The following is a 23,418-nucleotide window of genomic DNA, read 5'->3' as shown; positions in this document are numbered from 1 at the left end:
CACGGAAAAAGACAAAAAAAGGAAAAAAAAAAAAAAGAAAAGAAAACCCAATGCAAATATTAGCTATTATGTTCATTATTTTCAGGATCTGTATATATCAGAACAGCGGATATCTGGCTCCGTTGAGACAAACACCAAACCATTCTTCAGCCAAATTGCTAGAAATATTTGTACATGGCTGTAAATGATGCAAATACGTTTCATATAGCAGAAACCCAAAGTGATATCAATATAGCATAGTGTGTGGAATAGGTAATGAACCTGAAACTTAAGCATAAGGAGTTCAATACAACCTATAATTGGACTTACTGGGATATATTTGATAAATTCCAGTGAAACTGTGTATTTAATTCCAATGAAAGATCAGGGAGACAGAAAACTAGCACTCTCTAATGAGAAGATGTCGTGGACACCTTCAGTCTTGATGGTAAATGTGTGACAGCGTTTGAGTCAGCATGAGACAGAAATAGAACTGACATGAATGTGAGATCACTCCAGGTCTCCCAGTCAGACAGACCCTTTCAGTGACACGCTGGTAATGAAGGTTACCAAGTCGGCCCCAATGGAAGACGTCTACTCTGGGGACATCTGTGAGTAGTCTCAACTCCACTAAAACAGTTGTACTCTACTCTCGAGTTCTCTGGCTAACTTACTCTCACAGAAGGTGGAGAAAGCAGTAAAAGGGAATTGTTACTCAGGAATTAATCGCAGCTGATAATCCCTGGTTGGTGATGAATTCATTTCACAAGTATTTATCAAAAGCTCAGTACATGCTGTGCTGTTATCAGAGCAGTCACAATACATCAAATTAACAAGCAGTATATATTTCCACCCTGCTGTGGGTCAGATGTGTCCCCAAAAATTCATGTATTGGAAACTTGATCTTCATTGTCACAGTGTTAAGGTGGGAAATCTAATTTTGATAATTGAAATGTGGGGCCTTTGAGAGGTGATTAGATTGTGAGGACTGTCCCCTCGTGAATGGATTGATCCATTCCTGCAGTAATGGGCGTGGTTCTGATGCCTTTGTAAAGAGAGTGAGTGAGAATGTCAGCTCTCTTGCTCAGCCCATTCTTACCATGTGACAACTGGTCACCACAGGTCCCTGTAGAGAGTTCCCACTCAGAGGAAGCCCTCCCCAGATGTGTTCCCTGGACCTTGGACTTCCCAGCCTCCAACCTGTACAAAATAAACCTTATTTCCTTATAAATTACCCAGTTTCAGGTATTCTGTTATAAGCAATAGAACCAGACTAATACATGCCCTCATGAAGCTTCCAGTTTAACCAGAGAGATAGACAAAACAAATAGTGATGGGAACTTTAGAAGAACATGAATATTGATGACAAGGAACATAGAATCACTCAAACTTTTGCTTAAGCAGAAGCCAGACCTCACCGAGAAACTGGAACCAAGAAGGCAGGCCCACACGAGGTAGTTTCTTTCAAACAGTCCCTGCTTCTCCTGGGGTTCCCGTGGCTTCCACCTCTGCTCCTGGCTAGCCACTGCATTCTTCTCTCTTTTGCAGACTAGTCTTCTCTTTCTCCAAGGGCATGCGAGGGCAAACGCCACCATAGCCCTAGGTGTCTTTACAGTTCAGGCACCTAACTGGGACAGACTGGTGCCCCCACATCATGATTCAGCACCCCAAAGAGAAACAATGAATGGTCCAGCTGAGTCAGGCACCCATCTCTGGTCCATCAACTGGCCGAGGGGACAGGGTTACCCACCAGGCCCATTGGGAGAAGAATCTTTGAGAAGGGAGCCTGAGCAAATTCTATAAAAAAAAAAAAAAAAAAAAAAAAAAAAAAAAAGTACAGTAAGGGATAAGAACAACGGCTGTTTCTACTCCCTCCCAAGTCATCTTAGCTGACTAAGGAAGGCAGGTGTAGCCATCACCACCCACTTGTCCCAGACTTACGGGGGCAACACTGAGGGTTGCGATCCGTTGCTGGACACGGAAAAAAGACAAAAAATAAATAAATAAATAAATAAAGGGGAAGAAAAGCTGAATGTTATTTAACAAACCAGAATTCATAAAATTTCATTGGCTAAAATCGATAAAATAAAAATTTTAAAGAAATCGATGTCAAGTGAAGCACCCGAATTATCTTTTAAAAATCAATTTCACAGATGCAAGATGAGAAGGATCTAGGATAGCAGCAGTACAGAAAAAAATACCTGGGGGGTTTTGTTTACAATTAACTCAATATTAACCGTTATTGGGTAAAACCACTAAAACGACAGGTGCAGTATCTTAGGGCACGGTGGCAGAAGGCAAGAGGCTGGTAACAGAAGCTCTTAGCACCACCAGAACCTGTGCCAATCACATGATCCATCTGGAGGATACTGGTTCCATTCTGAGTGCCACCTTTCAAGAAGAAAGTGGACAAATCTGAGATATTTGAAGAGTAGGAGCCAGATGTGGAAGGGTCTGAAAACCACATGATAGGAGGAATTGTCCCTGACCTTGGTGAAAAAAAGAGGAGAAAACTTGATGCCACTTTCAAATATTTAGGGTGTCATGTGTATTCATGATAAAAAGCGTCCTTGGGTGAACAGGTGAAATAATATGTCTACACCGGTAGACATAATTTGGCTCATTTATTTTTTTAAGAAAAATACTATCCATAACATTTACCTAAATATTGTAAGGGTATGCTGCTTCTCTAAGGAAAGAGGAATGTGTTGACCTGATGTTCGGGTGTCGCATGGATTCTGGTTCTGGAGCAGTTCTTTATCAGTTAGGAATAGGCTTCCTCATCTGGACTTGGAATTAGGTGCTGTGTAATACACTCACAAAGAAACAAAGAGAAATATATAGAAAATGGCAGAAAGAACATTCCTTAGACCTTTCCTCACTCACCATGAGCCCTGGGAAAGTCCTGGGTAAAGCGCCTCAGGTCCGTGCTCTGTCTCCTTATACTGAGCCCTGCTCCTTGGGCCACCAGAAAGAGGAATCAGCAGCAGCCATTCCCTTGAAGAATCAGCTTTGTCTACACCCCACTTGGTAATTAAGTAGATGTGTGTTGTGTGCTATTAGACACCGCCCTGCACCAAACACATCATCAGCCACCAGCCCGAGGTGGTCTTTCATTGTGAGCTGTCTCTTCTCATCTAGACACAGTTTCTTGAAGACCCCTTTTAAAATTAAGGGTGCTGCCCTGGGGAGAGAACACAGTGCATAAGCCGTGTCTCACCACCTGCCGTGCCAGCCATCCCAGGAATCTGGATTGAGCTCTGGAGTTGTGCTGAACCGGGCATGGAAGATACACAAATCTGTGAGGGAGAGAGGCCTGGGTGGGCTGACCTGGGGCAACAGGGCCATGGGCAAAGTCCCGAGCATGGGCCGCGGTGACCAGGACAGCAGGCAGTGGGCACTGAGCCTCCATGGCGGCACTAGTTTAACAAGATCATGTGTGTTAAAGTGAGATTGTGCTTTGCTTCTATTTTTCAGGGACCTGAAGCTGGATAATATCCTGTTAGATAAAGATGGACATATCAAAATTGCGGATTTTGGAATGTGCAAGGAGAACATGGTAGGAGACGCGAAGACAAATACCTTCTGCGGGACTCCTGACTACATCGCCCCGGAGGTAGGAGGCCTGCCCCCCTGGGAGCCCCGCCACTGCCCCTCCCCGCTCAGCATCAGCAGGTTTTAAGTGTTTCGGTTCAGTTCCAGATTTGTGCTTGTTTCTCTAAGTGTTTCATAAATGCAGCCGTACGTATGGCTCGCTGTTATTATTTCATGTGGGATGCTACTCATACTAGTTACACCTTTCCAAGGCTCGACTGGTTCGTTCTCTTTCTGTCATGGCTCTGACCCACCCCCAGCCTTGAACTAGACTCAGACAAACCAGAAGGAGGAACTGGGGGAAAGCCAGATGGGAACAAATCCCACCTAAGTCAAGTGGTCTCACTGTGGGGTCGAAGACCCGAACTGGGGTTTCCAAGCTGTCCCTGTGTGCCATGGAGAGATGGCCAAGGTCTCACCGACTTTCATTTCTTCTTCTGTAAAATGGGTCTAATACTTACATCACTATGGTGTTGCACACGTTAAATGAGAAAGTATGTGACAGTTAAACCTCAGCCCCACTCCTGCCAAAATAACAATAACAATAATTAATAATAATAATAATACATTGCTACCATATTCTCAGCATCCAGAGGGAATGGCATTTGCTCAGAAGGCATCCATCAATCTAACTAAACCCACCTCTCCCCTCATTATATAATCCTCCCAGCTGCCCACCCCTGGAGGTTAGAGACCCCCCTCAGCCCTTGGTCCTTCCCACAGCACAGCACAGCACTTCTCCTAGTTGCTTTTTTATCTTTGGATCTCCCTGCATGACTGGATGTTTGCTCTAAAGCCAAGGACTGGTTTTTTCATTCATTTTTTTGAAGGTTTTTATTTCTAAATAATTATAGATTCACAGGAAGTTGCAAAACTAGTGCAGAAACATCTGCCATCTGTACCCTTTGCCCAGGTTCCCCCAGAGGTTACATCTTCCCTGGCTGGGGATCAGTATCAAACCTGGGAAACTGACATTGGTCCAAGGCATATGTGGTTCTGTGCCACCGTCTTACACGGGCAGATCTGTGTGATCTTATTCACATTTATATCCAAGGACCTAGTGCAGGTCTTGGCACATGAAGGTGCTAATAAACACCTTCTGGAAGAATGAATGAATAACTGAATTAATAAATGTGTGAATGGATGATTGTTTAATAAAGACACTGACCAACCTCAGACTTCCTGGGTAGAATAACTTTAGCAGCAAATTCTTGCCATTGCCAAAATAATTGTGGTAGCCTCAGTCTAAGAACTAAGTGACTTTACCCTGTGATTGTGTGGTATTTGATTTTATGTAACCTTGTTTAAATGCAAGGTTGGACTCTGTTCCACAAGAAATTATGGCTTCTAACTTTCTAGGAATTGTCAAGTTCCCAGAGCTTGGTTCATTGATTTAACAACTTTTTGATATTAGAAATCTGTGCTTCATTCAGGTTAGCACAAATATAGATGTCGATGCACTAAACCATTTCCAGTTTGAAGAGAAGCCAAAGCTAATCAAGACCTCAGAGAAGAGACTCAATTCAGCGGCTGAACTCCCCTTAACAATAGTTCTATAATCCATCCCCCTTCGCGGTCACTGCCAGCAGAGGTCTCCTTTGTCATTTTCTCCACCTCATGTGAGCTTCCTCGGTTTCTTTCCTCTGCACCTGAGGACATCTTAACGTGTTTGCTTTGCTCTTTTCATTCCTGTCTGTAAATGCTTCACGCCGTGGCCTTGGCAACCTTCTTCCTGATTCTGTTTCCCTCTGCAAGTTCCAGAATTTAGCTTCAGTGACCCGCTTCTCACTTTGCAACTACCCTTTCCACCTCTCATCTTCAAGCACGCCTCTCTCCATTGCACTTCAGGCTGGGTCCTCTTCCCTTCTTCCTGGACATTCTCCATGGGCACTGCATTGGTGACCATGGGTTTAGATCCAGAATAAATATGGCCAGCCTGAACTTGTTCTTGCTCCAAACCCACAAGTTCTTTTTCCTGCTTGAGAGCTCCACCTGAAAATCGCAGGCCCTGCAAACATAACTGCTCCAAAACTCACTTTCTCTGGTGAACTTCCCCCCAACACACTTTTTTTTTCTCTTTCTTGGTGAATTACTTGTCATCCACCTAGTTGTCTAGATAGAAAACTAGGAATTATCCAAGTTTTCTCCTTTTTCCTTAGCCCCCAAAATCCAACCAAACAGCAAGACTGTCTAAAATTGGACCTCTCATGTCTGTTTCCATCCCTAATCTTGTGCCTTCGCTGACTCTCCCTTCACTAATACTAATTAGGAATGTAATTGGCATTCCTTCTCTATCCTCAATGTGAATGCCCTTGATTTAGTCCCCAAAGACTCTCCAGGCCCTCCCATCCCTGCTGCTGCCGCCCTGGTCAGGAGCACCGGCATCTCTTGCTGCGGGTCCTGGTGGTGCCCTTGCACCTGACTTTCCTGTGTCCCCCTCTGTGCATTCAAACTTCTTGATCATGCTCTTGTTGAGACGAAGGTTTAGCCACCTTCTCATCAGCTAAAACACAACTAACGAGGTCGTCGCTGTTTTCAGCTTCATCATATGTGGCTGACAAAGAGCTTGAACTACAAGTAAGAGAGACGCCAACACCGCCGTGTTCTCACGTTTTGCTCATGTTTGTGTTACTTATCGCAGTTTTATCTTTAATCTGCATATTGCATTCGCATTATCACTGCAGTACTACCTTTAGTCCAAGCCTCTTTGCAGATAACTTTTTAAGGACTTGTCACTTTGTGAAAATTAGTTAGTTAAAACAGAACCCCAAATCCTGTGCTACCTTGTGATTCATGGAAAATAAATGAACAGGCCAAGCTGCCCCTGAGTTCCTTCTGAGATGAGACTTCCCGAGGGATACCCCACGGACTGTTCAAGTTTCTTAACAAGGGCACCCATGTAAATGTTCATAAAGCCTAACTTCTTTCTTATTTCAGATTTTTTAAAAAGTAATATAAATAAAAGTTCTAAATTTCCTCCCACATCCCGTTAGATCATCTGGGTCATTCTTTGGTTTATGGACCCTATGAAGGCCATTGGTCTGCCAAGTTACCAGACTTGCCTTTGTAATGTGCAAACCTGTCACTCCAGTGCCTTAAAATCTTTGAGAAGTCCGCAACTCTCAGCTGGGTATGAGCCAAAATCCTGAGCATAAGTCCTCAACAATGTGTCCAGGCATAGACAAGTGCTGGCTTTCCCTGACAGGGCCACACCGTGCCTGCTCTGCCTTGCACATCCTTGGTCTGTGGCCATCCCACCTCCACAGCCATCCTCTCCCTAAAGATGCTTCTCACCTCTCGGACTAGTCTCTTCTCTGTGCTACCAAAGCACATGTGTGTGCAGTTTACCAATAAGCTGATTTCTCCCCATTGGGACGGTGAGTTGCCCACCCTGCGGCACATCTCTTCCCCACAGCTCATAGCAGGTTTCCTGAATAAACGCCCACACCAGGGCGTGCACCTGAAACACCCACTCTGCACGTGTACTGCATCCCCCACCTCTGGGCCTCTTTTACACGCAACCCTCAGCAGCCTCCCCCTTCTCTATCCCACAGCATCCCACCCGCTTTTCAAGGCCCCATACTCATGCCATCTACCGTGTGAGGTTTTTCTTTATCTCCCTCACATGCCCATTGCCCTTTTCATCCTGAAAAACAGAACGAAAGTGGAGCAGTGCTCTTTTCCCTCTGTGCCTAGTAATCACTTAACCTTCCCTAAAGGGGCTCGAAGCCTGCACTGCCTTGTGTCGTCTTTATGACTATGCAGTTGTCACCTTTTCTGTTAAAGTACATGCTCCTTCGGGGAAGGGATTCCATAGCTAATGGAAAGCACAAGGTAAGGCAAGGAGTTAGAAAGACACAGGCGCACAAAATGGCTGGGGACAAAGGCCATGAGCCCATCTAGCGGACACTGATCTCTCCTATCAGGAGAACTCAAATCCTAGCAGTAAATGCATTTCAAAGTAGCAGCAGGAATGACGCATGAAAAGCAGTCGCAGTCGGCGCTCCCCTCAGCCGGGAGATAGTGTCCCCAGTCTGTGTCTCCCGAGACCCGAAGCTCCTCTCCAAGGCCCCGCTGCTCCCTCTGTCTTCCCATTTTAGGAGCAAGAAGGGTCTGGTATAAAATCAGAGGTCCAGGCTCATTTAGACAAAGAATAGGGAAACAGGTAAATAGGAAAACCTCCTGCTTTCTAATGCACACTAGCTACCCAGCAAATCCACGTGGGGTTTCAACAGGAGGAAGCAGCTCCCTGGAGAAAGTAGGAATCACCAGAAACCAAAAGCACAGAGGTCCCGGGGGGCACTCAGTACTGGAGCAGCGCTTATCCAGGTGCACATCCCCGCAGAGGCCTGTGCCGCTCAGCTCACCAGCTCCCAAAGGCTGCAGGAGGTGCAGGTCTCACCACTGTCAGGGAGGAAGAGGGACTGTGGCATGGAGTGGTAAAGCTGGGGAAGGAAAGGAACAGGACAAAAGAAGAATGAACAGCCCATAATGAGGGGAGGCACTGGGGCTGAGACAGAAAGGACCTGCTCTACCAGTGTTTCTCCACCACTGTCTCGTGAAATATATACAGTGTGGGCTGGCTGGTTGGCTTACTTTGTTAGAGCTTGGTGCTGATAACACCAAGGTCAAGGGTTTGGATCCCCACACTGGCCAGCTGCCCCCCTCCCAAAAAATACACACACACGCACAATGGTGTGAGCATGACCTTGTTAGGTTAATGTTTAAAACCAGGAGACAACTTTATGTAGGCACATGATGTTATAAAATGCCCCATGACTGGAAGTCAGAACATGGCCTTCCACTCACTAACTAGGAGACTTCAAATAAGGCATGTGACATCCCTAAGTCCAATCATTATCCTCTTTAAAATATGAATGGCAGGACTTAGCTCAAGGCGTTCTTATAAATAAAAGACATAATAAAGGAAAATTCCTAACATCTTTTAGTGTTCTTTAAGGGAATATTTTGTTCTGTGTGTAAATCTTCATTTTGCTTCTTCCTGCCTTAGGACTGAAATTTTTTACTGACATCATCTAGCCTAGATGGCTTAATCTCCACTCCAGCTGTCTCCTGTCCTCTAAATGTCTCTTCATTTGTCCTGCCAAATGTAGTTGTTTATTTACAAAGATGTGTTGCTCACAGCAGTTTGTGTTCACTTTGGCACCCCCTGGTGGCATGTCTCAGAAATTGCGTGTGTACCTGGCCCCACTTAAGGGCAAACTTGCCTGAACGAAGACTGTACTTTAATGCGTCTCTACTTTTCTTATCATTCTCCCAGGTCTACTTTTAGGTTATTCCTTAAGGAAAACTTAATTTTTTTCTAATTTTAAAATAAATTTTGTAAAGTTTAGTAAACTTTAACATTTAAATATTGAGTTAAGGCCAGTGGACAGCATTTTTATACTGGAAATTGGTGGCAGGTTGCAAAATTCTATTTCTAACTTGTGTGTGTGTGTGTGTGTGCGCGTGTGTGACCGGTAAGGGGATCACAACCCTCGGCACAGTGTCGTCCGCACCACGCTCAGCCAGTGAGCGCACCGGCCATCCCTATATAGGATCCGAACCCACAGCCTCGGCGCTACCAGCACCGCACTCACCCGAGTGAGCCACGGGGCCGGCCCTCTATTTGCAACTTGATCTATATTTTCGCATATGGGGACAAGTTCATCAAAATAGATATTTATCATAGCACTTATAGGAATGTTGATATGACAAATCACCTTGACGTTCCTAGTTTTCATTAGATCCTTAATAAAGCCCCATAATAAGCTGGCCAGATGTGATTGCCACTTCTTACAAATGAGGTTGAGAGGTAGGTTAAGGAGTCTTTCCAAAACTATGCAACAAGAGATTAAGCCAGAAGTAGAAGCTGTGACATTTTATAAAGCCATCAAACCTGTTTTGCTGTTGTTTTGTTAGAGACACATCACGGTAGCCTTGAGCCTCCCTTGGTACTGATCCCAAGTCCCAGGGATAGGCACAGGGGTGAGGCAGGATCCAGGATGACTGCTGAGAACATCATTCTACTCCATCAGAAAAGTTCACCAGCATCAAAACATGCAGCTTTTAGAAAATACTGGAATGTCTAGACGTCTAGTGTCATTTTTCTTTCCTAAGGCCATTGGTGCTCCAATTCTACAATTTATTCCAAAGCCCCATTTAAGAAGGAAGGAAAAACCTCATTTCAAATGAGTAGCACCAATAGCAATCATGTGTGTGTGTGTTTATGGGTACGTGCGACGCCCAGGATAAACTGCAGAGTGGAGAGGATGGCCACCCCCAGGACGGTCCCAGTCCCCCTTTAGTGATTCAGTACTATTATCCATTCCCCGTTTTGTTCTGGGTAATAAAATAGCCTGTCCCCAAGCCATCCTGGGAGCAGCAGTCATGAATTAACAAAGACTTTTTCTTCTTCTCCATTTAGCAAATTGTTATTGTGCTCCTTCTATGTACTAGGATTTTTTTTAATTGTGGTAAAATATACATAAAATTTACCATTTTAACCATTTTTAAGTGTACAGTTCAGTAATGTTAAGTATATTTCTATAGCTGTGCAACTGTTCTCCAAGATGTTTTCATCTTGAAAAGCTGAAGCTCTATACCCATTAAACAATACCTACCCATTCCTCCTCCCCCCAGCCCCTGGCAACCACCAACTTCCTGTTTCTAGAATTTGACTACTCTAGGGTTCCTCATATAAGTAGAATTATACAGTATTCCCCCCCCCCCGCCGCAGTCCCTGGGTAACCACCATTCTACTCTCTGTTTCTATGAGTTTGACTTTTCAACATTCCACGTATAAGTTGGATCACGTGGTATTTGTCTTCCTGTGACTGGCTTATTTCACTTAGCATAATTAAACAGGATTTCCTTTTTTTAAATGCTGAATAGTATTCCATGTGTATATATACCACATTTTCTTTGTCCACCCACCTGCTTATGGACACTTGGTTAATTGTGAATAATGCTGCAATGAACATGGGTGTGCAGACGTCTCTTCGATCTCCTGACTTTGGCTGTATACCCACCACCACATTTCTTTGTCCATCCATCTGTTGATGGATCCTACTAGGTACAGTCTTAGAGAAGGTCACAGCACAGTTTTTTTGGATGACAAGTGTTGCAAGCTCTACCTTCCAACATTAAACAAGGAAGTTGCTGAAAGGTCAGCATACAAAGCCTTTTTTGACAGGAAAATGAATTGGTGAAAGGATAGAAATCTTTTAAGAAGTTAGGTGAGATTCCAGGCTTTACATCCACCCTCCTAACAGGTAGACCAGACCAGTTCTACACAAAATTCACCATCCAGCTATGCACAGCTCTTAGAGGTCTCTGATTTCTGAATTTGAACAGTTTGTTATCCTGGGCTCTCCATCCCACATAGTCACACAATTTGAATCTGCATTACAGTGACTACAAATGTGACTCCTGCATGTCATAGCCATGACTAGCTAGGCTTTAAGGAAGGGACTTGGTCAGATGGCCTCTTTGGATGCTTCATTACTGCAGAGATTTTAAGCAAAGACTCAGGACAGTGGGAGTCTGTAAAGCACATGGGCTTGGTTTGTTTAGACGTTCACGTCAGAGGCACTGAGCTACACACCAGCTTTTGTAGCTCTGACATCTGCCATACAAGTCCTCATGGCACAGATGGGAAAAGGAAGGCAAACAGCACAGTTTAGTTGTTTCACTGAAAGCCAGAGGAAAAGTAGAAATGGAAACTCAAAAATGTTTCCTCGAACTCAAACTCAAAAACGCTGGCATTTCTGTCCATTCATCAGCTTGTCAAAAGATACAGTTTTCAGTGTGACCTTTGTTGAAGGCATGTATTGTCACCCTATCGAGCATTTACCGAGTGGCTTTGAGAAGCTCAGAAGGAAATCATCAACCTCATTTCTACTAATTGCGACTCTGCCTTTTGTTCACACAGATCTTGCTGGGTCAGAAATACAATCACTCTGTTGACTGGTGGTCCTTTGGTGTTCTCCTTTACGAGATGCTCATCGGCCAGTCGCCTTTCCACGGCCAGGATGAAGAAGAGCTCTTCCACTCCATCCGCATGGACAATCCTTTTTACCCCCGATGGCTTGAGAAGGAAGCTAAGGACCTTCTGGTGAAGGTAAGAAATGAAGTCAAGAAAGTTTTCATAAGATTAGTATTAGGTTTTCTGATCAATATTCCCATTTATTTCTAGATTCTGATTTATACCTGGTAAACAATGACTGTATTGGATTTAAGTGGGATACCCGCTATCTCTGTTTTAACTGACACACCAATACTATGAACATTTATATCAAAGTGAGTATTAGATAGACCCTCCTGTGCATCATGTAGGAAAGAAATGCCCGGGGACCAGTTCCATGACTCTTGAACGCCTTTATGTGGAGATGTAGTTGATCCTTTGAACAAGCACAATTTTTGGCTTAAAACTCAATCAGTTGTCACTCCTATGTCATAAAACATTGTCTCAGTTGAGAAATTAAAACTGCGCAGCTCAAGATATTAGTCATCATGTCAATTTTAACTTTAAAGCTGAGACTTGTGCTCTCTTTCCTCTGGTCAGAGTTCACAGCTGGCAGCTGTTCACCTGTGCAAAGTGAGTGTAGTCATGTTGGGGGTGACTGCGTCTTTGTTCTTTTCCTCTCCCTCTCTCGACCTTCTGCTTCAGACCATACCAGGTGGGAGCACAGAAAGGATGAAGGGATAGGGAGAAAGAACTGTTGTTAGTCGGCTGGATGGCTTCACACTCTGAACTTGGCATGATTACAGCTGAGACTTTTGCAAGGCACTCTTGTAGGTTCTTTGGAAATACTTATCCCTGGGGACATTTTTGGCTGAAACCCTTGAGATGGAGGCCATTGAATTCATTCCCTAGCCCATGTACTGTACCAGTACTAATTCAGGAACAACCTTTCCCGCCATTGGTTGACCTCCAGCAGATTGTCTTAGGCACTACTTAAAATACAGGCAGACCAGCTCTCCCCCACATGCCCTACCTGGTGTCCACTGGAAATATTGATGCATCCTTTACCCTAACAAACTCTCAGAGTACAGGCCATTGCCATCTTAGCAGCAATCTCCAGAATTCACCATCAAAGCAGATGTCAGACCCTTGTCCATGATAGCCCAGGATGCATTAAGATCAGCGTACGGTGCTATAAATGGAAACTGGGCCCTGAGAATCATGTGCCATGAACCAGGAGCTCCCGAGGCAAACCAGTGCAGGGACAGAGGAACATCTGAGAGACATCATTAAAGATTTGGACTTTAGGCAGAGTCCAGTCTACCTTTTTTTGAGGATGTGATTCTAGTGTATGAGTGTAACAAGCTGTATAAGGAAAATGAATCATGCCAATACGACATGCCCAATACATACAGGAATAATAAGCACTACATTTACTGAGCTGTCCCAGCAAATATTTGGATCAAAGAGACCCACCAGTGTGATTAAGAGGCTGGCAAATCTAAGAGAAGTGGACCAAGAATAGAGAATGTTTTAGAAGAAACATTGTTTTGATTTCTAAGATCTCATATGTCAGCTGGTTTAAAAAAAAAAAAAAAACCATCATTTAGAGAAATAATTTTTAGCCTTGCTCTTTCTATATTCAAAACGGGAATAGGATAAGGTTCTTCAACATTAGAAGCTATCAGTGAATTTTAAATCGAAATTTAAAAGGCCCATCTTTTTTCACTAGCCTCCTCTTTTCTCTTGAAGAACTACTTGGCATTAAATTTAAAAGGTATACACCTCCACCTCTCTAATACAAATGACAACTCGTCTAGGGCATTAAAAATTTTGAGACAACTCCAGAGCTCTCTATGGGGCATCAAGATGTTGACTGTGAGAGGTGCTGACAAGGCTCTCACAGGACACCCAGTCCAAGGCTAGTGGAACCAGGTATTTAAAAATCTGAGCCAGTTCCATTCAGCTTCCGCTTTCTGACTGTGATCCAAGCAAGCAATAAACTTAGGAAACTCCCCAAACGACCAATTAAATTCACTTTTAATGACTGAACAAAACACATATATTAAATGAAAGTTCATTTCAAAATAAACCAACAAAAACAACAAAAAGATGACAACAGTGAAAATAAGTTAGTGGGATTAGAATGTGAACAGTTTTACTTTACATACATTTAACTTACATACATTTACATACATTGAGGAAGGACTCAACGTGAAGTATCTTAGTCTGCTCAGGCTGCCATAACAAGATACCACAGCCTGGGCAGCTTGAACAACAGACATTTGTTTCTCACAGTTCTAGGGGCTTGAAGTCCAAGATCAAGGTGCCAACAGGGTCTGTTCTGGTGAGGGCTGTCTTCCTGGATTGCAGACAGCCTCCTTCTTGCCGCGCAGACATTTGTTTCTCACAGTTCTAGGGGCTTGAAGTCCAAGATCAAGGTGCCAACAGGGTCGGTTCTGGTGAGGGCTGTCTTCCTGGATTGCAGACAGCCTCCTTCTTGCCGCGTCCTCACATGGTGGAGACAGAGTGCTCTGTGCCTCTTCTCATAAGAACGTTAATCCTATCAGATCATAATCTTATAGGTATCTTCTTATAAGGACACTAATCCTACTGGATCCTTATGATCTTATTTAACCTTAATTACCTCCATAAAGGCCCTATCCATGGTCATATTGGGAGTTAGGGCTTCAGCCTATTAATTTTGGGGGGACACACTTCAGTCCATAGCTTGAGGGGCTACACTGAGAAGCCTGGGCCAACAAAACCCACTGGAAAAAAAGGAATGAGGAGAGGCTTGGTGTGTACCATCAGGGGGGTGAGGTCATCTTCAGACCTAGGGGCTGGCTTCAGGTGATCACAGCAGGGGGGCCCTGGTGATACAGACACAATCCCTCAACACCGGTGCCCCTAAAAACCAACCCTCCCATGGTGCTTCCCACACTCAGCTCAATCTCAGGATCTGGGACAGCTTCAGGCTAGGGCTGAGGGTGAAGGCGGGGCTAACCAAGTCACTCTGTGGAAAGAAGTTGGGGGTGATGATTTCAAAGGAGAGAAAGATTGGGTAGGAGGAAAGGATTACTTCCAGTTGGAGGGAAAATGCAAAAAGTCATGTGCATGGAAACCTACTCAGCAAAGAAAGGAACGCTATTGATCCACAAAACAACTTGCATACATCTCCAGAGCATCATGTTGAATGTTAAAAGTCGGTCACATGCTCTGAGTGCATTTATGTAACGTCACTGAAACGACAACATCACAGAGATGGAAATGAGATTAGTGGTCGCCGGGATGAGGGGTGGCAGGGGTGGGGGAGTGGGTATGACTATAAAAGGAGATGGTGATGGAGGAGTTTGTATCCTGCTTGTCATGGGGCTTGCCCTGATCTGCACATGTGATAAAATGGCTTGATCTAGACACACACATTGTAGCAACACCAGTTTCCTGGTTTTGACCTTGTGCTGTCATTACATGAGATGTGACCAGGTGGGGACACTGGGTGAAGGGCACACAGGACATCTCTGCTATCTTTTCAATGTCCTTTGAATATATACTTATTTCAAAATAAAAAATTTATAAGCAAAACTAAATCTAAAGCTAACTGCCATGCAAATACCAAAAAAAGAAGAAAAAGTCATCCTCAGAGTTTCAGTGACAGGAGAAAGATTTGCCATAGGGTAGAAAATAGATTTGGTTGAATAGAGTAGAAACCAAGACAATTAAGGGTAAAGGAGATTTAAAAAAAGGACTGGTTGGTGAAAAAAGTTTTAAGTTCACGTAGAGAGTTTGGGCCGGTAGAAAATAGATTTGGTTGAATAGAGTAGAAACCAAGACAATTAAGGGTAAAGGAGATTTTAAAAAAGGACTGGTTGGTGAAAAAAGTTTTAAGTTCACGTAGAGAGTTTGGGCTTCCTATTTCCCATGCAAGCTAGTAAAAATTCCATGTCTTTTCTCCTGCACATATTCTTGCAGTTGGGGTACAAAAATTAGTTTCCATTAAGCAACTTACTGACTGTAAGCCTGGCTTCTAGCTTCATCTGTACTCCTCATTTGCTTTATAAATTTGATCCAACAGCCCCCACATCCTTGAGCCCCCTTTTCTGCAAAAGTCAAAGGTAATACCTTTTCTCAGAAATTTCCTCTAGGGAATTTTACATAACGTTGTAAAGCCCAGAAGTCATGGGTCCTCTGGAAAAGCTGAACAAATCAGCGTTTAGTGGCATCTGTTATAGCAGCGGCATCAATACCAGACTCTGTCCCCTTTCGCCCTCACAGGGCATGGATGCAGGTTGTGCACTGAACAATTACACATCAGGAGAGGTTGCACACATCAAAAGTTGCAGCCAGGATGGCAGTAACATCCTTTTCTACTCACCCAGGATGTCCTGTTCATTTGTTTGAAAACAACAGAAAACTAATGATCTCGAACAGAAATACCTCTCCTTTTTATAGAAAGTATCTGAGGAGTGACTGAAGAAGCAAGGTAGATTCCAGTATGATCTGTCACCAGTCACGGGTGGCCATCCTCAGCAGCCCAGAACTGCTTTCTTGCCCAGACTGTCAAATAAATTTCAACAAACTCCAACTACATCCTGGCCATGTATGTAAGAGATGTGCTATTTCCTATAAATGTAAACCACCTTTCTGACAGCTTTTTATGGACAAAAGCAAGTCTTTCTTCATGAATTTTATTTCTCGATGCAGCTTTCCTCCCACAGAGTTGCTAATTTGGACCCCTGTGAGGTCACCAGTCATCGTCAAGACCTCAGGCAGGTTGATTTGCTAAAGGGCAGAGACTATAATATTTTACTGTCCTGTGTAAAACTAGAAAGAATACTGAACTTCAGAGTTGGAGATTATATTATATTCTCATTACTCATTTTATTTTTTAAAATACACTTTTTACAATTTCACGGTATATATAACAAGCTCAGAAGCCTCTTTGCCATGATGATCTCAGTACAAATGCCACATGTTCATTGAAGAACATCTAATGGAAAGCCTAGATGGTGCATGCTTGGCCCAGGAAAGTTACTTCTAACTTAATTCCCTGATGCATTTAATTCTAAAAACATGAGCTAGTTCTTGACCTATTCTTGAGACACTTACACCTTCTATCTAATCTTGTTTTATCAAAATGTCCTGAAGAAGTGAAGGTCAACCAGTTATTATGATCATTTCCAGGGAAGAGGCACGGGGCAAGTCACTCATTCCCTCTGCCTCTAAAAAAAAATCAATCTGCTTTCTATCTGTTGACTGGTACTGGTTCTTGAGTTTACAGAAGTGAATTTTCCATATGCTGAAAACAAGTGGCTGAGAGAAGATGAAGACAGAAGGCACATGATCTGCAGATAAACAAAGTGCAAAGGCAGCTTATTCACTAATTCTGCAAACATTCACTGAGCATCTACTATGTGCATGGAACTGTGCTACATTCCGTAAGAAATAGAAATGGAAATGGTGTCTGCCCTCCAGAGTTTATAGTCTAGAAGCAAAGACAGACTTGGAAAAAAGATACAATGTGCTAATTTCTCTAATGCAGGGAAGAGGTTCTGCAGAGCTAGAGGAGAGACTATCCAACAGAAAAGTGGGAGGGAAGCTGCTCATCATTTAGGCTCCACCAGTGGCTGGATTTATGATCTCGTGCAAGCTACATAGTTACCGTGAGCCTCAGTTTCTCACCTGACAATTGGGATAAAGTACCTGCTTTTACAACTTGTTATTAAAATCAGGATGATCTACATGAAGCATCTAGCTCAGTACCTGACTTTCAAAGAACGCTGGTCGGCATGGATGATTTAACCAAACACATGAGCGTGCATAGGGCTAGGAGAGGAGGGGACGCTCCCTGTCAGTTCAGATAATCAAAGAAAGCTTCACAAAGAAAAGGAGGTGTAAGCTGAGCCCTGAAAGGTGGAGCAGGATTTAAAGATGAAGAGAAGGAAATAGGATGGAATATGAGGAAAGGTGTCTCCTTGCAAGAAGGAAATGTCATTACTGAAGGACAGAGGTAGGAAAGGCTGGAGATCCCTCTGTGAGTTGATATGTCTGGACAGGAGGTGGTTCCATTGGGAATGGAAGCACCTATGCATAAGCACCAGGCTCCAGAAAGCCTTGAGCAGCAGCCAAGGACTCGGAGGATGCTAGAAATCACCAAGCCTCAGCGATCCCTAGTGTAACCCTTTGTTTTACAGATGAGTAAATCAAGACACAGAAAAGTTATCAATGACCATGTGGGTAGTGAATCTCTTGGATAACAGTCTTGTGTTTTTTACACTATGCAGTGATTTTCTAGTTAGGTGTTTGGGAACCCCAAGCTGCCATAAAAGTCCTCAATGGCCACCATATGGTAAGGCAGAGAGAGGAACTGAGGATTTACCAGTTGAAAATACTAGGTAGTTGCATGAGCATCTCACTTAGAATTTTAAGAGATTCTCCTACTTTTAAAAAAGAGGGGAAAAAATCTTTGCTACAGCATGTTGTTTGGTCATTATTTTTTTGGTAGAGTCTCTGAAGACTTCAAGCAGTAATGTAATATAAGACAAGCAGTGTTTTACAATATGTAAACTGGCTGTTTTTACAAGCAGTAAGAGCAAGAGATCCCTGCAATTAGGTGGCAACGGAGGTCACACCCTTGCCAGAGCCTCCTGGGAAATCACTGCATTTCACCGAGTTCTCTGTTTTAAAGATCCACAGCCTCCTTAAGATGCCCTATATAGTGGTTACTTCATAAATAAACATCTAGCTGGTGTAAGAATAAAGGAAAACTACTCCAGACACCCAGAGGACCTGTTAGTTTTCTAAGTTAATGTTTAGACTCTCCTGTTCCTTAATGTCCTAGGCAGGTTTTATTTAAGTTTGAAAAGTTTCCAAGTTTTCTTTCCTGTCTTGCCAGTGTTCATTTTAACCCTATAGGGGAAAATAGCAGGAGAGGGGCCAATGCAAAGAGGAAAAAAATACATGTACCAGCTCAGAGATCATGAAATGAACTTGGAATTAAATATTACTCATCCAGCAGGTTTGTAGGAGTCAAGAGGGATTCCCAGTACTCAGATGGCTTGTGAAGTCCGAGGCTGACCATCTGGGACTAGTTTATATTATACCTGATTCCCCACAATGTGGTCATAAGGAGGCAGTTTTTTATGAAATCATACTCAATTGATGGGCAATCACTCAGACAACAAATAAATTGATCACTTGCTCTACACTGTAGGGTTTCACAGACGAGGAGGTATAGTGCACAAATGTGTGTGCATGTGTGTGTGTGTGTGCATACATGTGCACTTGTGCTTTGTGCATGTAAGTGTGTTGCTATTTCATTTAATCCTCAGATCAGCCCCGTGAGGAGGGCATTTAGCTCACTTACAGTTGAGACTGGCTAAGGGTTCTGTCACTTGCCAGAGTTCCCATAAATAACACATGGCAAAGCTGATTTCAAGCCTGGTCTATGGAACTCAAAAGATAGCATGTCCAGGGAGCAAAAGACAGACTCTAGAATATTCCGAAAGGCTCATTCAGGAGAGTGTCAGGACCAGTTTGACTTTAGTCAATCTTTATAAAGGTAAGTAGAAAAATAAGGTTAGACAAGCGAGTGGCTCGTACACTAAGAAACACAACATCCACTGCTGCAAGGTTGATCATTCCTCGAGAAGTAAGCGGTCCCCATATGCTGCCTTTCAGCTCTTTGTGCGAGAACCTGAAAAGAGGCTGGGAGTGAGGGGAGACATCCGCCAGCACCCTTTGTTTCGGGAGATCAACTGGGAAGAACTTGAAAGAAAGGAGATTGACCCTCCATTCAGGCCTAAAGTGGTAAGTACTCTCCCGTGGGCCATTTGGTTCAGCAGTTCTCTCCCCTGCAGCTCCTTGCACTGCCCGACCCTTGCGGAGAAGGTGCTTCCTGAATACAGCCTATCTGGCTGATGGGGGGCGCAGGACGTGTTACTCTTTTTCCCACAATTTAACCTTGCAGTTAAAATGCAGCTGCATGAAGAATGAATGGCTGAGCACCTGCCTTAGGTTGGACATGTATTGGTGAGGGGTGACTATCAAATGAGATAAAGTTTTTGCATGTGATACACACATACTTAATGGTCACAGTCTGGGTGGCCCAAACTTGCATCCTATGTCAGGAATTGTGGAGCCATTTTTCCTATGATATTTATTAAAGTTGACCTATGATCTGTAAGGTGTTCATGTAACTATATTCCCTAAAGGCAATTGTTAGGTGTTCCACAGTTTAAGAAGGAAAAGTAAATGGCTGCTTAGAAAAAGATAGATCTCTAAATTCCCATGTGTATACTCACAAACAAAAGTCACTCACCTGCATCAGAAAAGGCAGAATGACCTGACTCACATGCAGGTGGCCACCATAAGTGAAGACAAAGTGGAGTGAGTCTAAGGTGACAAGTTCTGGAGATGGATGGTGGCAAAGACTGCACAGCAATGTGAATGTGTTCAGTGCCACCAAACAGTACACTTAAAAGTGGTTAAGATGGTAAATTTTATGTCATGTATATTTTACCATAATTTTTAAAAATAAATAATAACTTTCAAAAGAGTAAAGTGGTGGATTTGCCCGATTGAACCATTCCTGGTGATTGCTGGGAACAGGTGGTAATCACCTGTGCAGACAGGGACCCTCTCTGCCATGTCATTCCATTGAGATTGCACAGGCTCATGGGCTTCACGGCAAAGTGTTCACCTTAGGAAACAGCCATGGTTGGTAGTCGTGATGGCGAATGGCTGGGAAAAGCAATGCGCCTTCTTCCCAGGGTTAGATAGTGGTTCTCAACATTTGTCCCAAGCGCAGGGATGTCCCATGGGTTTGGCAGACTGGCCCCCAGTGCCTATTTGTAACAGTACCACATCTGATGTGTGGGCTAATCATTTGCTTGTGATCAATCATTTACCCTGTTTTAGCTCTCAGAACAATTTAAGTCATGTCTCACCTTCCACAGCAGATCAAGACTGACCTGGTATTTTCTACATAGAAATTAAAACTTTGATCTAAGCTTCCCCGCAGGACAATTTCCAGTTTTGCCAGGAGGGAGGAATTCCTGTGACCTATAGTCTGAGCAGCAATTGGGAGACAGAGGCCACGGGCCACTAACCTCATGCGTGGATAGAAGGGGCTGACTCTCAGTTATGCTAATGTAGGCTCATAGGACTTTCTTTGATAATGGTTATTCTCAATCTTAGAAAGCCAAAATGTACACCATACTGAACAGTAGTTATTAACAGGTGTTTGCTTTTACTTTCTATTTTTTTTTTTTTTTCGGCCATGAGAATCAATGGACCAAGTGGTTTGCATGGAGCTTGTTCTGGTCTGTGTTGTCCATGGAAGACAGTCCAAGATGATCAGTAATAAATTAACACGGGTAGGGGAACCAGCGATAGCAAAGGATACTGATAAAAGAATGGGGCTATGTAATCTGCAAAATTCCTTCCCGTCGCCCTTTCCTCCTCCCCTTATCCCCCCCCCCACCTGCTATTCCAAGTAGACTGAAAACACAGAGGTCAAATTTGGGCTCACCACTTTCTCAAGGTTGCCAATCCTGCTTCATGTAAACTATGAACTAGACACATTAGGTCCTATTTGAATGTCTACAATGGAATTTATATGAATTTAATTATATTACTGATAAACTGATTACCTGGGATCAATAAAAGCCATACGTGATCATCTGTATCACTTTAGTTTAGTTTACCTGCAAACTCCAATTTTGTTGTATGCGATTACAGCCTAGATAATGAAAGGTAAGATAATGAATTCAGTGGCTGATTTTCTTCCCGTTTTTTTCCCCTCATGCTCTGACCAAGAAATCACCGTACGACTGCAGCAATTTTGACAAAGAATTCTTAAATGAGAAACCCCGGCTGTCATTTGCTGACAGAGCGCTGATCAACAGTATGGACCAGAACATGTTCAGGAATTTCTCCTTCATCAACCCAGGGATGGAGCGGCTCATCTCCTGAATCCTGCCTCTCCCAAGACACACGAAGCAATGTGCCCGCTCCCTGGGAACTGGCTCAAGCGACACTTCCTGGGTCCCTTTTTCAACCTGGAAAAGAACAGAAACACTCAACGATAAAGGCTGAGACCCGTGAGCGCCTCATGTGACTTTTTATCTGTAGCAGGAACCAACTCTACTTCACTAATGACGACACCCTCTGTTTTATCTCCCAGCCTCTTTCACAGATGCTCTTAAAGTTAGGTCATTGCTAACCCTAGTTATCTACTTGAAAGGTGGTTCTCTGCACTGTGAAAGGTTTGAAAGTGTCATACTGCTCTGAATTATGGCTCTTCTCTTGGGCACCCACTGCTGATCCAGAAAATGCTTAATGAATCAAACTTCTCAAGAATGACACAGCCCATGGCCTGGTGTCGTCATGGAATTCTTCACAATAAACATAGCTTGTAACTCAAGTTTTACAAATCCATTTGTTCTGATTAGCCATGAAATTCATGGGAAAAAGAAAAATGGAAAGTGGGAAGAGCTCATGTCCCTGATAGGGAAGGATTACCAAAACACCTTGCCAACCCAGAAATCAGAGTCCAACAGAGACAGCCTCAGTCCACTCTCACCAGTACAACCTCTCCGTCCCTCCCTTCTCAGCTGGTTTCAGTGTCAGAGCAGTCACTCATGACCACCCTCACGTTATAATAAGAAAAGGAATAAAGTGCGTGATTCTTCCGAGAGAGAAGAAAACAATCCCTTCTCTACCGTTACTGAAGGTTTAATGACTCATATGTCTCTCTTAGGCATGACCCGCGCATGCTGTTGGCAGTAGTCCGTCTCGTTTAGTTCCAATTCTAACTATACATTTTTAAAGTATCTGTGCTGTTTGTATATTTTGATAAAATGTGTGACTTTGTGACAAAGAGGTAAATGTATAAAAATGGAATAAAAATTGAGAAATAAAGACGCCTCAATAGTTTAATTCCCACCCCCCCCAACCCCTCTCCCACCGCCCAGAACTTGGCTGTAGCGTGCTGATCATCAAAATGCAGCTAGCATGGAGCTGATGTTTTAAAATTTGGGAACCAAAAAAAATCCCAAAAGGGGTGAGAAATTCAGATAACCCTTAATTATTGTCATGGTATTCCCCTTTCTCCTCCCCACAAGATCTCTGGAAGCAGCGATCTCGAGGCTCTGCACTCAGACTCAGCCAACACCACTCCCTCCAAGGCTGACCTCCTGCCAGCCTTGTGGAATGTTCTCGAGCCTCATCCACCTTTCAGCAGCTTTTTATGCACGGAAGCACGCCGTCTCGAACTGGCCGCCTTGAGTCCTGACAAAGCATTCTCCTGTTCTGTCCCCTCCACCTTCGACTGCCCCTCTGCCAGGTCCTTTTCCTCTTTCTGCCCAAATCCCTTCCAAAGCCCCTCTCCCCTCCTCCCCTCACTTCCTCTGGGTGCTGTCCTTCCCGGGCTGATCGTCCCCAGTCCCCATCTCCAGTTCTAGTCCCGCTGCCAGGCTTCTGGCAGGCTCTAGGAATTTAGCGTGTCCCTAAAGAGTTCATCCTATTTTCTTATGATCTGTTTTCTATTTCTGTTAATGGCCCCACCAGGGCCCCAGCCACGCAGGCTCAGAACCTGAGTCACTTTCAACTATTTCTTCTCCCCCTCTAACCTCCCTAAGTTTTTTTTTTTTAATTTTTTTTAAAAGATGACCGGTAAGGGGATCTCAACCCTTGGCTTGGTGTTGTCAGCACCACGCTCAGCCAGTGAGCAAACCGGCCATCCCTATATAGGATCCGAACCCGTGGCCTTGGTGTTATCAGCACCGCACTCTACCGAGTGAGCCACGGGCCGGCCTCCTCCCTAAGTTTTTTTAAACCAAATCCTTATGATTCTGCCTCTACAATACATACGCTCA

The 23,418-nt window shown here is 43.7% G+C and overlaps 1 protein-coding gene across 1 annotated transcript in view; it reads left to right on the top strand.

Moving 5' to 3' along the window:
- PRKCQ (protein kinase C, theta) overlaps window positions 1-22,447 on the top strand; it is a 75,855-nt gene extending 53,408 nt beyond the window's left edge. The window contains exons 14-17 of the mRNA XM_008577321.1: window positions 3,457-3,595; window positions 11,507-11,695; window positions 19,220-19,348; window positions 21,359-22,447. Of these exons, the coding sequence (XP_008575543.1) occupies window positions 3,457-3,595; window positions 11,507-11,695; window positions 19,220-19,348; window positions 21,359-21,514 (613 nt within the window). The 3' untranslated portion in view covers window positions 21,515-22,447. The remainder of the gene's footprint in view (window positions 1-3,456; window positions 3,596-11,506; window positions 11,696-19,219; window positions 19,349-21,358) is intronic.
- Window positions 22,448-23,418: the final 971 nt, after the last annotated feature.

Source organism: Galeopterus variegatus, unplaced genomic scaffold (assembly GCF_000696425.1).
Source record: "Galeopterus variegatus unplaced genomic scaffold, G_variegatus-3.0.2 Scaffold1490, whole genome shotgun sequence".
In the NCBI taxonomy this organism is placed as follows: domain Eukaryota; kingdom Metazoa; phylum Chordata; class Mammalia; order Dermoptera; family Cynocephalidae; genus Galeopterus; species Galeopterus variegatus.
Note: the sequence above shows the minus strand (reverse complement) of the source record. Positions and strands in the feature narration are given on the sequence as shown.